Raw genomic sequence first — 12,791 nt, 5'->3', positions numbered from 1 at the left:
CAGCTTTATCTCACATGTGTTGGGCTTGAAGGTTATTTGATAGCCTTTGTCACACAGTTGGCTTATGCCTAGGAGGCTATGCTTTAGACCTTCCACAAAAAGCACATCATGAATCAAGAAGGTATTTTTGTTGTCAATGGTTCCTCTTCCAAGAATTTTCTCTTTGTTGTTGTCCCCATATGTCACATGACCTTCTTGCTTGAGGAGAAGATTGATAAACTTGCTTTTATCCCTGTCATGTGCTTGGAACATCCATTGTCCAGGTACCATAGGTGCTGGTTTGCCATCAATGAACCCTACAAGAAACAAGATCAAGAAGCAAGATTTGTTCTCCTTACAAATTTGGTCCATGGGCATTAATTGGGAAATTAGGAACTTTAGAATTCTTAGGAACCCACTTCAAAATACCTCTGGGAATAGAAAACTTTCTTACTCTGCAAAATCTAACAATATGGCCCCTTTCATGCAGTAAAAGCACGTTTCAATCGGTTGTTTTGACAAAACAATCGGTTGTTTTTCAAAAAAAATTGGAAAAAGGGTTTAAAAACGGGTCTTTTCTTGTTCTTTGGATTAAAACCCAGTCCAACTTTTCCAAAAACACATTTTTGAGATGCAAGAACAATTTCAAAATTTGATTGGCCCTTGGAAAACTTATCCACAGTTTTTAAAAGATAGTAGACCTTCTTTAGAAAAGCTTCACAATTTTCACAAGAGCTAGAATCACACTTGCAAGAAGAGTTTTTGTAAATCATTTTCAAATTTTCAAAATCAAATTTTGAATTGTTCAACTCTTCTTCCAAGGTTTTGACTCTATTTTCCAACTAGTTATTCAAAAGGGTCAACCTATTAGCTTCTTCATGAGTCTCTTTGAAAACCTCAAGAAGTTGGCTATAATTTTCAAAGTTAATGGAAGTGCTTGAACTTACACTACTTGATTTGGATTCTTCCTTGGCCATCAAACATAAATTGACTTTTTCATCTTCATTATCTTGCCAAGCAATGTAGGCTTTTCTCGTTTTGCCCTTCTTTTCAAATTTCTTGCTTGCCTATTTCTCCTTGCTTTCATTGTTTAGATAATCGACCTTGATATGACCCTGTTTACCACATATAAAACAAGTATAGTTAGTAGAATTGAATTCATTCACTTTCTTACTATTGTACCTGTTTGATGGTTGATTCTTGTCCCGATTATTCTTCTTCAAGAATTTGTTAAACTTCCTTGTGAGCAAGTTAAGAGTTTAACTGTCATTGCACTCACTTGAGTCATGACCATCCTTATGACCAGCAGCTCTTAAAGCAATGTTCCTCACATGATTTTCTTCATTTTCTTTGTCGTCTCAAGCTCATGTTTCCTTAGCTTACCAAACAAGGAGGTTGTGGTCAATGTTGTCAAATCATTGGATTCAAAAATTGCAGTGACCTTTGGTTGCCAAGATCTATCCAAGCATTTTAGAATCTTGATGTTCAACTCCTCCCTTTCAAAGATCTTACAAAGGCTGATGAGACGATTCACTATGTGAGTGAATCTTTTCTGCACATCTGAGATGGTTTCCCCTTTAAGCATTCTGAACATTCCATATTCTTGAATCAGAGCATGCTTCCTTGCTCTCTTTACATTAGTGGTGCCTTCATGGGTAACCTCAAGGATGTCTCACATCTCCTTTGTAGAAGCACATTGTGAGACCCTGAAAAACTCATTAGAATTCAAAGCATAAGTGATGATGTTTTTGGCAATGCAATCATATTGAGCTCTTATACTTTCACTCTCATTCCATTGGGACCAAATGAAAACATCATTTTTTTCAAATTTGGGTACAAAAGGGCTATTTACAATAGCATCCCAAATTCCTTTATCAATTGATTCAACAAAGATTTTCATTTTAACCTTCCAAAATTGATAATTCAATCCACAAAACAAAGGTGGCATGTTTATAGAAGCGCCCTCATGAAAGGGTAGTTTTTCAGCCATTTTAAAATGGTTTTAGGATCGAAAACTTAAGTGAATTTCAAGAACTCAGCTCCTGGTGCCAATTGTTAGAATTAGAGGCCTAAACAAGAGGGGGGGGGGGGGGGGGGGGAATTGTTTTTGTAAGATTTTCGCAAAGATTGAAGGTAGAGTGAAAAACTATGAAGAATCAATCAATAGAAAATTTTGTTCCACCAATAAAAAAATTGTTTTAAGTTTGATTCCAGAAAATCAACCAGTTATTTTCCAAAATAACCGATTGTTTATACCAGCAAAATTGAAAAATAATTTTAAAACAGTTTATGAGTGTAGGGATAGAGAGAATCACACAAGATGTTTACACTGGTTCACTCTTAACCAAGAGTTACATCCAGTCCTCGACTAACCATTGAGAATTCACTATGTTGTGCAAAATAACCGATTGTTTATACCAGCAAAATTGAAAAATAATTTTAAAACAGTTTATGAGTGTAGGGATAGAGAGAATCACACAAGATGTTTACACTGGTTCACTCTTAACCAAGAGTTACATCCAGTCCTCGACTAACCATTGAGAATTCACCCGACGTGGATCTAACTCGACTTGACTTGATGTGGATCTAACTCGATTAGGTCCAACTTGAACCTGACTCGACTCGGCTTGATGTTGGCTCAACTCTACTCGACTCAATGTGGGATCAACATGACTCGATTCGACTTGGGCCTAATTCAACTTGGCTTAATGTGGCCAAATCTACTTAACCTAAGGTGGATCGAACTCGACTCAGGCTAACATGGGCTCAACTTGACTTAACTTGTCTTAGCCTGACTTGACCTGGCCAAAATTAGACTTTGTTCAACCTAACTTATCTCAACCCATACTTAGCTTGACTTGACATAACTTGGGTGGGGCTAAACTCGAGCAAACCTAGACTGGATCGAGTTCAACTAAATCTGATTCGTCTCGACCTGACCTAAATCCGATTCGTCTCGACCTGACCTAAACTCGGGTCGTCTTGACCTAACTTAAACTTGACTTGACTCAACTTGACATGGACCCATATCAACCAGTTTAAGATGATGTCGGTCTAACTATTTTCTCATACTAGGTTTGAATTTGAATTAAATAAATATTTTTTATATGTATAAAGATCTTTTTTAAGTAACTTTTTTCTAAATAGATTGTACTTTAAAAATAGCTCATGAGTTGGTTCTAGCTCATGAATTTTGTTGACATTTTCATCGTATAGACTTTTTGTTTTATGTGACTGGGAGTATTTTTACCCTCTTCCATGTGAATTAGAGTGAGCTATGCCGAATTCATATATATTTATGTAACAAATAAATCTTTCAAGAACTTATTCTTAATTTATTAATTTTTAAGAAAGAAATTGAAAATGTCTTACACGTTTAATAAACACTCAAACAATTCAGTCTATATAAGTTTGGGTAACAAAATGCATAAAATTTAAAAAATTAATTAGTAGAGTATGTAAATTTCATAATTTGGTAACAAAATTCACAAAAAGATGACAAAATGTGCTGCAAAAAGTTAAATTAAACCTTGGTTAAAAATCTCATTTAATGTTATATTTTCTTCAAAAATTTAGTATTTTATGTGAAGATATAAAATACTTATCTTTTGTAATAATTCAGAAATTTTCAAAGACGTTTATTTTGTTCTTGTAGGTGAAAATAAATAAAATGAACACGATTTTGCGAGGTAGGATTTTGATTGAAGTGAGAAATTAAAGTGAAACGCAACACAGTATGAATGTGTGAGCTTCACTTGGGAGAAGGATAAGAGAAAATAATGTGGTGGTTGGGAAGAAAAGGACCTTCAGGATTCTCAGCTTCTTCTACTGCTGAGGAAGTTACTCAAGGAATTGATGCCTCTCACCTCACTGCCATTGTTACAGGTTAATCGTGAATAATGGAAATGGGTGTCCTTTATTTGTTCTGTTCTTCCTTAATTTACTCATCATTCATTGTTGTTCTTATGAGATGGAAGTTTGCCCTTTTAAAAATGTAAACTTTATTTAAATGGGTATTTGTTTTCAACCAATATGTTTCCATATTTCAACCTTTTAGGTTGGGATTTTTGTTTTGTTTAGAATGAGAACAGAGTGGAAGAAGATCATGAAATGCTATAGGTTTATTCTCTTGATGGTTATTGAACAGAACGTCACACTTTTTGTCTTGATGATTATGCTTGAGACATCTTTGCATGGTTTTGCATGTATTGAATGAGTGTTGGAGAATTATGCTCCTATGTTTTGTCAACAACGTTGTAAATTGCGGTTGCAGTGGTGGTTTTTCCAGAATCATTGAGCGGTTTGGTCAGAATCCTTGATATTGTGAAAATTTGTGAATAAAATGCGGTGGATGCTATCATAGTTGTAGTTGTGACCAAACCCCAGAAACCTTGATGTTGCGGCTACAATTGTGGTTGCGGATAAGGATGAAAAAGCTATTGCATTTTTATCTATTGCTATTTAGTTGAGTGGCTGTGTCAAGTATGTTGTTGTAGATTTGGGAAATACATGTTGGCGGAATTAATTCATCATCATGGTGCTCATTTTATGGTAATTTTTGTCCTTTTTTTGTGTTTTTTTAGGCAAGTGACTTGTTATCATTGTGTGATACATGTTATTGCAGGGGCAACTAGTGGAATTGGTGTTGAAACTGCACGTGTTCTTGCATTACGCGGTGTCCATGTTGTTATGGGGATCAGAAATATGGCAGCTGGTGCGGAGATCAAGGAAACGATACTAAGAGATAACCCAACTGCAAAAATTGGCATGATGGAGCTGGACCTTAGCTCACTGGAATCAGTTAGGAAATTTGCAGCACAATTCAAATCCTGTGGTCTTCCTCTAAATATACTTGTGTATGTTACTACTGTCATATGTACTTTTTGAATGGATGTTTTGGTGTTCTGTGTGACTTCAACCATTCATCAAAATGCTGTTTGCTTGAAGAATGCAAGATGGTAAATTTCAACGTAAGCTGTTGTATTTGTATACACTGAAAATTAAGTTTCTATTCAAAGTAATAATGCAGGAATCATGGCAACACCATTCAAGCTTTCCAAAGACAACATAGAATTACAATTTGCAACAAACCATATAGGTCAGAATCTCATCTTAAACTGTCCAAAGAAAATACACACACAAATATTGAATTTGATAGATTGTTATACTCATTGGGCTTAAAACAATAATTGTTTCAAATTGTCATGTAAAAAGAAACTGAGTATACTTCCCTATCTCAATTTGATAATTTAAAAAATTTATGAATTTTGTAAATTCTATCAATTTCATTTCTTTTTTTTACCTGAAATTATTTATAGTATAGAATTGAGTTGTTTACATAAATATTTTACCTTATTCCTTTACTAGGGGATTTGAGATATATGGGTCCCTCCTTGCAGGTCATTTTCTTTTGACAAACTTATTGCTTGAAACAATGAAACAGACTTCTATTGAACAAAGGAAGGAGGGAAGGATCGTGAATGTTTCATCAAGACGTCATAAATTATCATATCCTGAAGGGATTAGATTTGATAAAATTAATGATGAATCAGGGTAACAATATGTTTAATCGCATAAAGTTTAGTACTGTTGACAGTTTTTAGCTTTATGTTATCCCCTCAGCTCACCCCCTTTTCATTGGTAATTACTAATTGTTTCTGAAACTAATGATATGTTGGAATGGAGGGGCTTTGGAGGGATAGAGGGGATTAATATTTCATCTATAAATTTGGTAAAACTATTTTTTTTATGAAAATAAGTAAAAGTTACGATAGCATTGCATAGTAATATAAATTTACTTTTTCTATTTTAAAAATGTTCAAATAATAAAATCTTAAGTTAAATTGAATTGAAAAACTAGTCATTCATTTGCTTTCCCTTCAAACCCCCCTCCATCCAAAATATATTAAGTGATCAATATTTTTTATTTTCTTATCAATGTACAGGTATAATAGTTTGTCTGCATATGGCCAGTCAAAGCTTGCCAATGTTTTGCATGCCAATGAGCTTGCCAGACGGCTTAAGGTGACCAACTTATTTGAGGTTATTGATTATGTGTTATTTCTTCTAGTAGTCTGTTTCTGTATGCATTATTCTGTTTATTTACCCAGCAAAATAAAGAAAACATGAGAGGAGGGAGGCAGGAGTGAGGGGACTAGATTATCAAGAAAATGGTTGTGGAGATGGACTACTGAAACCAACAGTTTGTAATAAGCAATTTGCATATGTAAGAACAGTTTAGGAGTGGTTAAACTGGAGTTGGGGATTGTAAAGATATTTTCCTCAGGGTTTTTATTGATAAATAAGTTACCTTTTCTCTTATTTCGTATCACTCTGATATTAATGACCAGAGGTGAATGCCACTTTTTATGAGGAAGGTGTCAATCTCTTTCAACCGTGTGCTAGGATTGTGGTGATTTTGAGGGTAATGAGGATACTGTGATGAGAAGGTTGAGTTCAGCTTGAAAAGGTTCTTTCTGGCTCACTCAAACTTGTTATGCAGTGCATTTTTTGTTTAGATAACACCTTAAAGCTTTATTGCTGTATATAAAGAGAGAAAAATTCTGTGTTGTAACTTGTAACTTGTGAGCTTTTTTGTCTTTGAACAATACAAGGTAGAATTATCTTCCTCTTTGACATTGCAAGTTTGTTAAAAAATGGGTTATGCAACATATAAGATCTTAGCCTATAGAAGTGGGTGCTTTTTAGCTGGCTGTTAGGTTGCTTGGACCTTGGAATGTAGCAATGATTTGGTTGGTCTGGACTCTTTGACTTGACTTTTTAAAACTGACTTGTCTTTAGAGCAAATTAAGAGTTTTCACATGAATGCTTCTTATTCTAGAAGACCATTTACTTTCTTTCGGTTAGGCAACATTTTCTTGACATTTTATTTTTGGTAAGACCATTTTTGTGATTTGTTTAAATGTTAAAAGACTTTTTTTTACACTATGTATGTTTCAAGGCCCAAAAAGTTGGGACACGAAGAAACTGAAGGAAAGCATAAAAAATGGAAGATCAAAGAGTTAAAAGTGTGAAAACCGATGAGCATAATTGACTGTCTTTCACATAATCAATTATATCGTCGAGATTTTATTAATATTTTTATTTTTTTCTATAATAAAATAAATAAAATTAAAATAATAAACAAAAGGAAATAAATATATTTTACGTTCAACTTATTTTCACTCTCTTTCCACTATTGTTTCCTTCATTTCTTTCTTTTTTCACTCTCACTTTCTATCATCCAATTCAAACAAAGCATAAGTTTGTTGTACATCAGTTAGGTTGTAAATGGGGATGGCAGGGTGAACCTTAGCATAACAGCAATTGCTAGAAGTAGCCTCTATGCTCATAGGAGCAAGTTTGCAAGCATTCAACACTCCCCAAACCTCAAAATGGAGGAGGGAGGATGCAGCCTTGGTGGCTTGAATTTTTTTTTCTTTATGTACGTTTCTGGTTTTGATTTGACATGTAAAACGAGCTCATGTGATATAACATAAGTCTCAATTTGGCTTTACCTTTAGTTTATGCATGATCTAACTGCTAGTCTGCCCCGTGAATTGTTTGCTTCACGCACTAAATGATCTTGCCAGAAGAATATATATGAATGCACCTGTGTCACAACTCAAACTCAAATACATATGGATGATTTTGTGGGGAATATGATACGGTGTACGTGGTAAATGAGAAGCTTGGCGCCTTATGTCAAGTCCCTGAATAAGAATTAGTTATATACATAGGTCAAGATGTCCTAGGATAAATAAGACGTACCGCATGATAGTTTACTCAATAATTCATGTATATCCATGAGCATATTTGTTTAGATTAGTATTGAATCATATTCATCTACTGCTAGCATTTAGCTCATCTATGAGGTTTTCCCAAATCACAAGTTGCAGCTGTTTCTGTTATTTTGAAAAAACATTTTCCTATTCCTGAAAATTTCATCATTGTCAAAAGTTTAAATCAACATACAACAGAGCAGTCACCATGCTACTTGGTGTTTACTTGCAGCAGGAAGAGGGCGCAAAGATAACTGCAAACTCAATTAGCCCAGGACCAATTGCCACCAATCTATTTCGTTATCACAGTTTAATAGATGGTAACTCCGTTTTACTTTGGTGTTTTATTTGTACGTGAAAAACTACATCTGACATTATACATGTTATATTACATTCTTGGTTTTACTTCAATTTTTAGGTTCTCTCGTTTAGGTTAAAATCTTTCTGATTAGGTCCAAGATAATAAAAAAAACATTTCTATTGAGGTTTCCATCATAACCCTTTGTCAAACATCCATTAATTCAGTTCTTAGGTGACAAACTGTGTGCAGATATGTCAGCTGTTATGAATCTAGCATGACAGTATGGAACAAATAAAGAGAAGAAATCTTTATTATTATAGCCTCCTCTTGAAACAGCAGGTTCTAAGTGAATTACAAATATTGTTCCTAGAATTTGAGTGTGGTCTGTCCCACTCAAAACTAACTCTAACCATGGCCTTCAATTATATTTTTATTTCTATTTATTTGAGAGAAACTAAAAATTATTTGACAGACCTAACTAATGGAGGCTGACTCACTTGACACTGTAGGCCAGTTCTTACTTATTTCTTCTAGGTTTAATTAATCTTTTGTTATATTACTGGGTCAACTTTTTTGTTTTAGTTTCTATACCTAACACCTCTGTATTTTACTCCCTTTATGAGCAATTTTTTTAGTGTTTATGACTCCATTTTGTGGCAGTCTTACACCACCAGAAAACTGATAACAATGACTTAAATATTAAAGAAAATGTTTATATAGGGATTTAATATGGGGATTAAAACGAAAAATTGACACAGGTATAGTATAGGGATCAAACGATCAATTAAACCTTTTGAGTGTAAAACTCCTTTACTGCTATTATTTAGTGTTATTAACTATAGTAGAAGAGTAAACTCTGGTTACTGTAACTGTTTTTTGTTAGACAGTTATAATATAACTAACCTGTAACTGAGCTCAGTAGTGTATGTAGATCTTTATAAACAGAATCGCAGTGTCGCTGTACATTCTTCTTAATTTCATAAAATACATAAGATTCATCTTTCTCAACACCTTTCTTCTTAATATACATTTACTAGTTGGGTCTGATACTGACAACTGTGTAGATTAGGAGATGACCAAACTAACTAATTTCCCCTGTCAAAAACATGGTCATGTGGTTATCATTTGATGTTAGGACACAGGGGGAGGGGGTGGAACAGGTTGGTTTAGCCTCCATGACACTATTCACTATTTTATATTTCTTTATCATGCCTTAATCTTAAATATATCACATATGATGGTGTTGCCTGCTTTTTTCTTTAGATCTGAAGATATGCATGCTTGTTGTTGTTTAGCTTGTTATATTGACAGTTTGCTCCTATTTTATGCAGTGTTTGTTGGTCTACTTGGTAAATATGTGATGAAAAATATTCAGCAGGTAAACGGATTAGGTATTTGAAACCCAACAATAGAGCCTTATCTGACTAGGTGAGGTAAACTATTATTACTTACATGAAATAATAAAAAAAGGTGGAGGAAATTTGAATGTATTATATTTTATATCCAAAGAAAAAGAGAGACAAACTCTATTTTGTTATCACTAGGAAAAATCTTTGTTGAGACTGGTTTGTCCAGTTCTCCCTTATAAGATTACAATTTAATACAGCACAATTTTCTGGCAAACAAGTACAAGGAAATTTGGCTAGACCTTATAAACTACTTATGAAAATGGTTACAACTCCTAAAGCTTCTTTTAATTGTTTTAATTAATTATTTGGTTCCACTTGAACCATGTAAGAAAACAAAGAATTATTTTATTGATAACAACCATACCAATTACATTCCTATCATCTATATTTGTAATAATCAAACTCTTCAAATTAAGGAAATAAAAATAGGTCAAAATGAATAAAAAGATTCTAAAAATATATTCTCCTAATCACTTAGGAGATATTGGAGAGATTTTTATCCTAATAATCCACTATTTATAACACTTCCCTTTAACACTTTCCTTCAAGTTGGTAAATGAATATTGATCATTCCCAATATACCTGGAAGATCCTGGAATTTTCCCTAGGGAAGCCTCTTAGTAAAAATGTTCAAGTCTTGTTGGGAAATGGGTTATAACCACAAGACCTCTGTTCAATATTATGTTTGATGAAGTGTCTATCAACTTTATTATGTTTGAGTCTATCCCATTGTTATGGATTGTAGACGATGTTCATAATTGACTTGTTATCATAATAAATTGCATAAGGATCTCATCCTTTATTTTAAAGTTATCTAGTATGAGTTTCATCCAAAGTCTTTCATACACTTTGAGCAAAGATTTGAAATTTAACTTCTGTACTAGAATGAAATACTTTACCTTGTTTTTTGCTTATATATATGCTACTAGACTTTCTCCAAGAAACATACGTCCTACAACCCTCTTGTCTCTTGATTTGTTAACAGTCTCATGTTGAGTTTCTTTCTAATGCATTCATCTCCTCTCATGACTTGAGTCTATTGTTCACTTTCATGGCTTCTTAGGCTGAGACAGGAATTTTTGTGACAACCAATAAGTCTCAATGTTTAGTAGAAAGATTGTTAGTGCAAACATATTGAGAAATAAGATATTTTACACAATCTTTTTTTCATTTCTCAATGCAATAGATAAATTCTCAATAAGACTTACTTCCTGACATTTATTTTAGGGATCCTCACCTCTCAGTTGGACAACTCTTCTTACTCTAGAGTCCAACTGGGTTTCTATCCACCACCCACCCAATAGTCTCATAACCTCCCTTACGTTTCTATCCACACACAAAAATCTAGCCCAATCCCAACCATGGCATAACTTAATCCCAATCCAATCTACCCCTATTGGCCCTCTCAAGGCGTTCCCACCTCACACTATTGACCTTCTATCAACTTGAGGACTGGTTATTGTCATGGAGGTAGTCTTGTTAGTGGACTTGGCACTCATAATAGACCAATTTGGAGTATATTTATGCCCACTTCACTAAAGGACTATATTAGCCCTACACCATGAGTTGTTTGCTAGAAATCTTTTCTATTACCCAAAATGGACAGATGGGTTTGACTGGTTTGTAGGAATAATGTATTCAGGCCTTTATATGACCAGTTGTGGAAATGAAAAAGGCAAAATGTTTGTTTTTTCATATAGTTTTCTTAGAGTAGTATGGTTTTTCTTGGTAGCAGGTATCACCTAATATACATTTTTTCCTCTGAACATAGGGAGCAGCAACTACATGTTACGTTGCATTGCATCCACAATTGAAAGGGTTGACTGGCCGTTACTTTGGAGATAGTAACTTAGCTGAAGCAAGTTCACAAGCAGCTGATCCAGAGCTGGCAAGGAAACTGTGGGAACATAGCTCAAATTTGGTCAAATCTTGATATTATGTTACCTAACCAATAGGGACAATGATCCATTAAAAATCACTACTAGAGTTTTCCCTTGTACAGTACCTCATTACCGAATTGAGATATACTTGTAATCTGATCTTGTCTCTAAATAAACTACACTTTTGTAGGTGATATGTATTTGATTGTGTTTTTTGTTACAGTTATTTGCTGTTTTTTATTGTTGTTTTTTCTGTGAGTAACTCAAATATCTTACAACTAGGAAGTGAATGATCCCACAACATGACAGTCAAAAGAGAGAAAGAAGCACCAAATGATAACTACGCTTAATTAATTAACATCTGATTAATTTTATTTTATGGATAGAAATTGAACATGTTAGATACAATACCTCAGATCATAATTTATCATAGCTAGACTTAATGTGACATGTCTGATTATGCTCCAATTTCAATTAACTAATGGTTTATGTCAGGCTCAAGATCAATTACCTGCGGAATCACATGGCTTAAAAGTAACGCAACTTTGTCTGTGGTGTGCACATTTGAGAATTAATCATGTTATTGCTGAACATATTCTTTTGCACTAATAATAAGGCTCCCATCATCCCTTTTAGAAAGTCTTATATATTGGAATCTATATTTTTTTTTTCAAATTACAAGTATCTCTACAAGCAAGTAATTTTATTCAATTTTACAACATGAAATTAATAGGGTGGTTCATTGTTGGAGGTTGCAAGTCATTGGAAAGGAAAGTTCTATTCTTTTCTTCTTTTTTTTGCATGGTTTTGATAAGGGATCAATCAGTAAATCAATAAAAATGAGGCAAATTCTTCTTGGACCGTACTAATTTGAACTTGTACCTTATTACCTTTTAAATTTTCCAAATTTATCCCCTATTCAGGATTTAAAAATCTAGAATTGAAAAATACAATTTAAAAATTAAAATCTCATGCTAAAAAAATAAATTATAAAATAAAAAAAATATGGAAAAGAAAACCCATAACACAAAATCTAAAAATACATTCCAAAAAAGAATTTTTCTTAATTCAAAAATGTATTTAAAAAAAGGAGTTTTAGGAAAAAAAATTTATCCACATCCTCTCTTGCCTAAACCTCTCCTCCCATTTCTCTTCCAAACACTATGTTAGTAGTTTAAATGGTTTTTCTTTTTAATTTGAATTTGGTGAAAATAAAGTAATCTGGTAGTTTTAAATTATTAAATAGGTTTCAAATTACGTAATTCAGTGAGCGTTTAGTTAGATTTCGGATTACGCAATCCGGTAGATTTATTTTTTAAATAAGTTCTAGATTATGTAATCCGATATTGTTTGTTGTTAAATAGGTTATGGATTATGTAATCTAAAAGTTGTAACTTTTGTCTTCTGAATTACGTAATCTGGTAGGGTTTAAAGTTTCAAT

At 33.4% G+C, this 12,791-nt stretch overlaps 1 protein-coding gene across 22 annotated transcripts; it reads left to right on the top strand.

Moving 5' to 3' along the window:
- Positions 1-3,656: 3,656 nt before the first annotated feature.
- On the top strand, positions 3,657-11,550 carry LOC137837604 (short-chain dehydrogenase TIC 32, chloroplastic). 22 transcript variants are annotated; one of them, XR_016520543.1, is made up of 9 exons: positions 3,657-3,864; positions 4,604-4,835; positions 4,998-5,077; positions 5,379-5,532; positions 5,925-6,003; positions 6,357-6,448; positions 7,996-8,080; positions 9,393-9,439; positions 11,242-11,550. XR_016520543.1 is itself a non-coding variant. In XM_090301652.1 (9 exons), exons 4-9 carry the CDS (start codon positions 5,014-5,016, stop codon positions 11,401-11,403), a joined length of 594 nt encoding a protein of 197 aa, XP_090157778.1. In that variant the 5' UTR covers positions 3,658-3,864; positions 4,476-4,530; positions 4,604-4,835; positions 5,009-5,013; the 3' UTR covers positions 11,404-11,550. The 22 variants fall into 22 exon arrangements, 17 of the variants coding, with proteins under 17 accessions (XP_090157774.1, XP_068502747.2, XP_090157776.1 ...); XM_090301652.1 differs by lacking the exon at positions 6,357-6,448 and adding an exon at positions 4,476-4,530 and having other exon boundaries at positions 3,658-3,864; positions 5,009-5,077; positions 7,993-8,080; XM_090301647.1 differs by lacking the exon at positions 6,357-6,448 and adding an exon at positions 4,476-4,530 and having other exon boundaries at positions 3,689-3,864; positions 7,993-8,080.
- Positions 11,551-12,791: the final 1,241 nt, after the last annotated feature.

The sequence above is a fragment of the Phaseolus vulgaris genome, chromosome 4 (assembly GCF_051622355.1).
Source record: "Phaseolus vulgaris cultivar YP4 chromosome 4, ASM5162235v1, whole genome shotgun sequence".
NCBI lineage: Eukaryota > Viridiplantae > Streptophyta > Magnoliopsida > Fabales > Fabaceae > Phaseolus > Phaseolus vulgaris.
This window is presented reverse-complemented; position numbering and strand designations above follow the sequence as displayed.

What these genes read in the sequence shown, in the direction of transcription:
- LOC137837604 (XM_068646638.2), top strand. Translation starts at nt 3,759, where the DNA reads ATGTGGTGGTTGGGAAGAAAAGGACCTTCAGGATTCTCAGCTTCTTCT. An exon ending in CCTCACTGCCATTGTTACAG is followed by an intron (nt 3,865 to 4,603) that starts GTTAATCGTGAA and finishes ATGTTATTGCAG; the next exon opens with GGGCAACTAGTGGAATTGGT. An exon ending in ATTTGCAACAAACCATATAG is followed by an intron (nt 5,078 to 5,378) that starts GTCAGAATCTCA and finishes CCCTCCTTGCAG; the next exon opens with GTCATTTTCTTTTGACAAAC.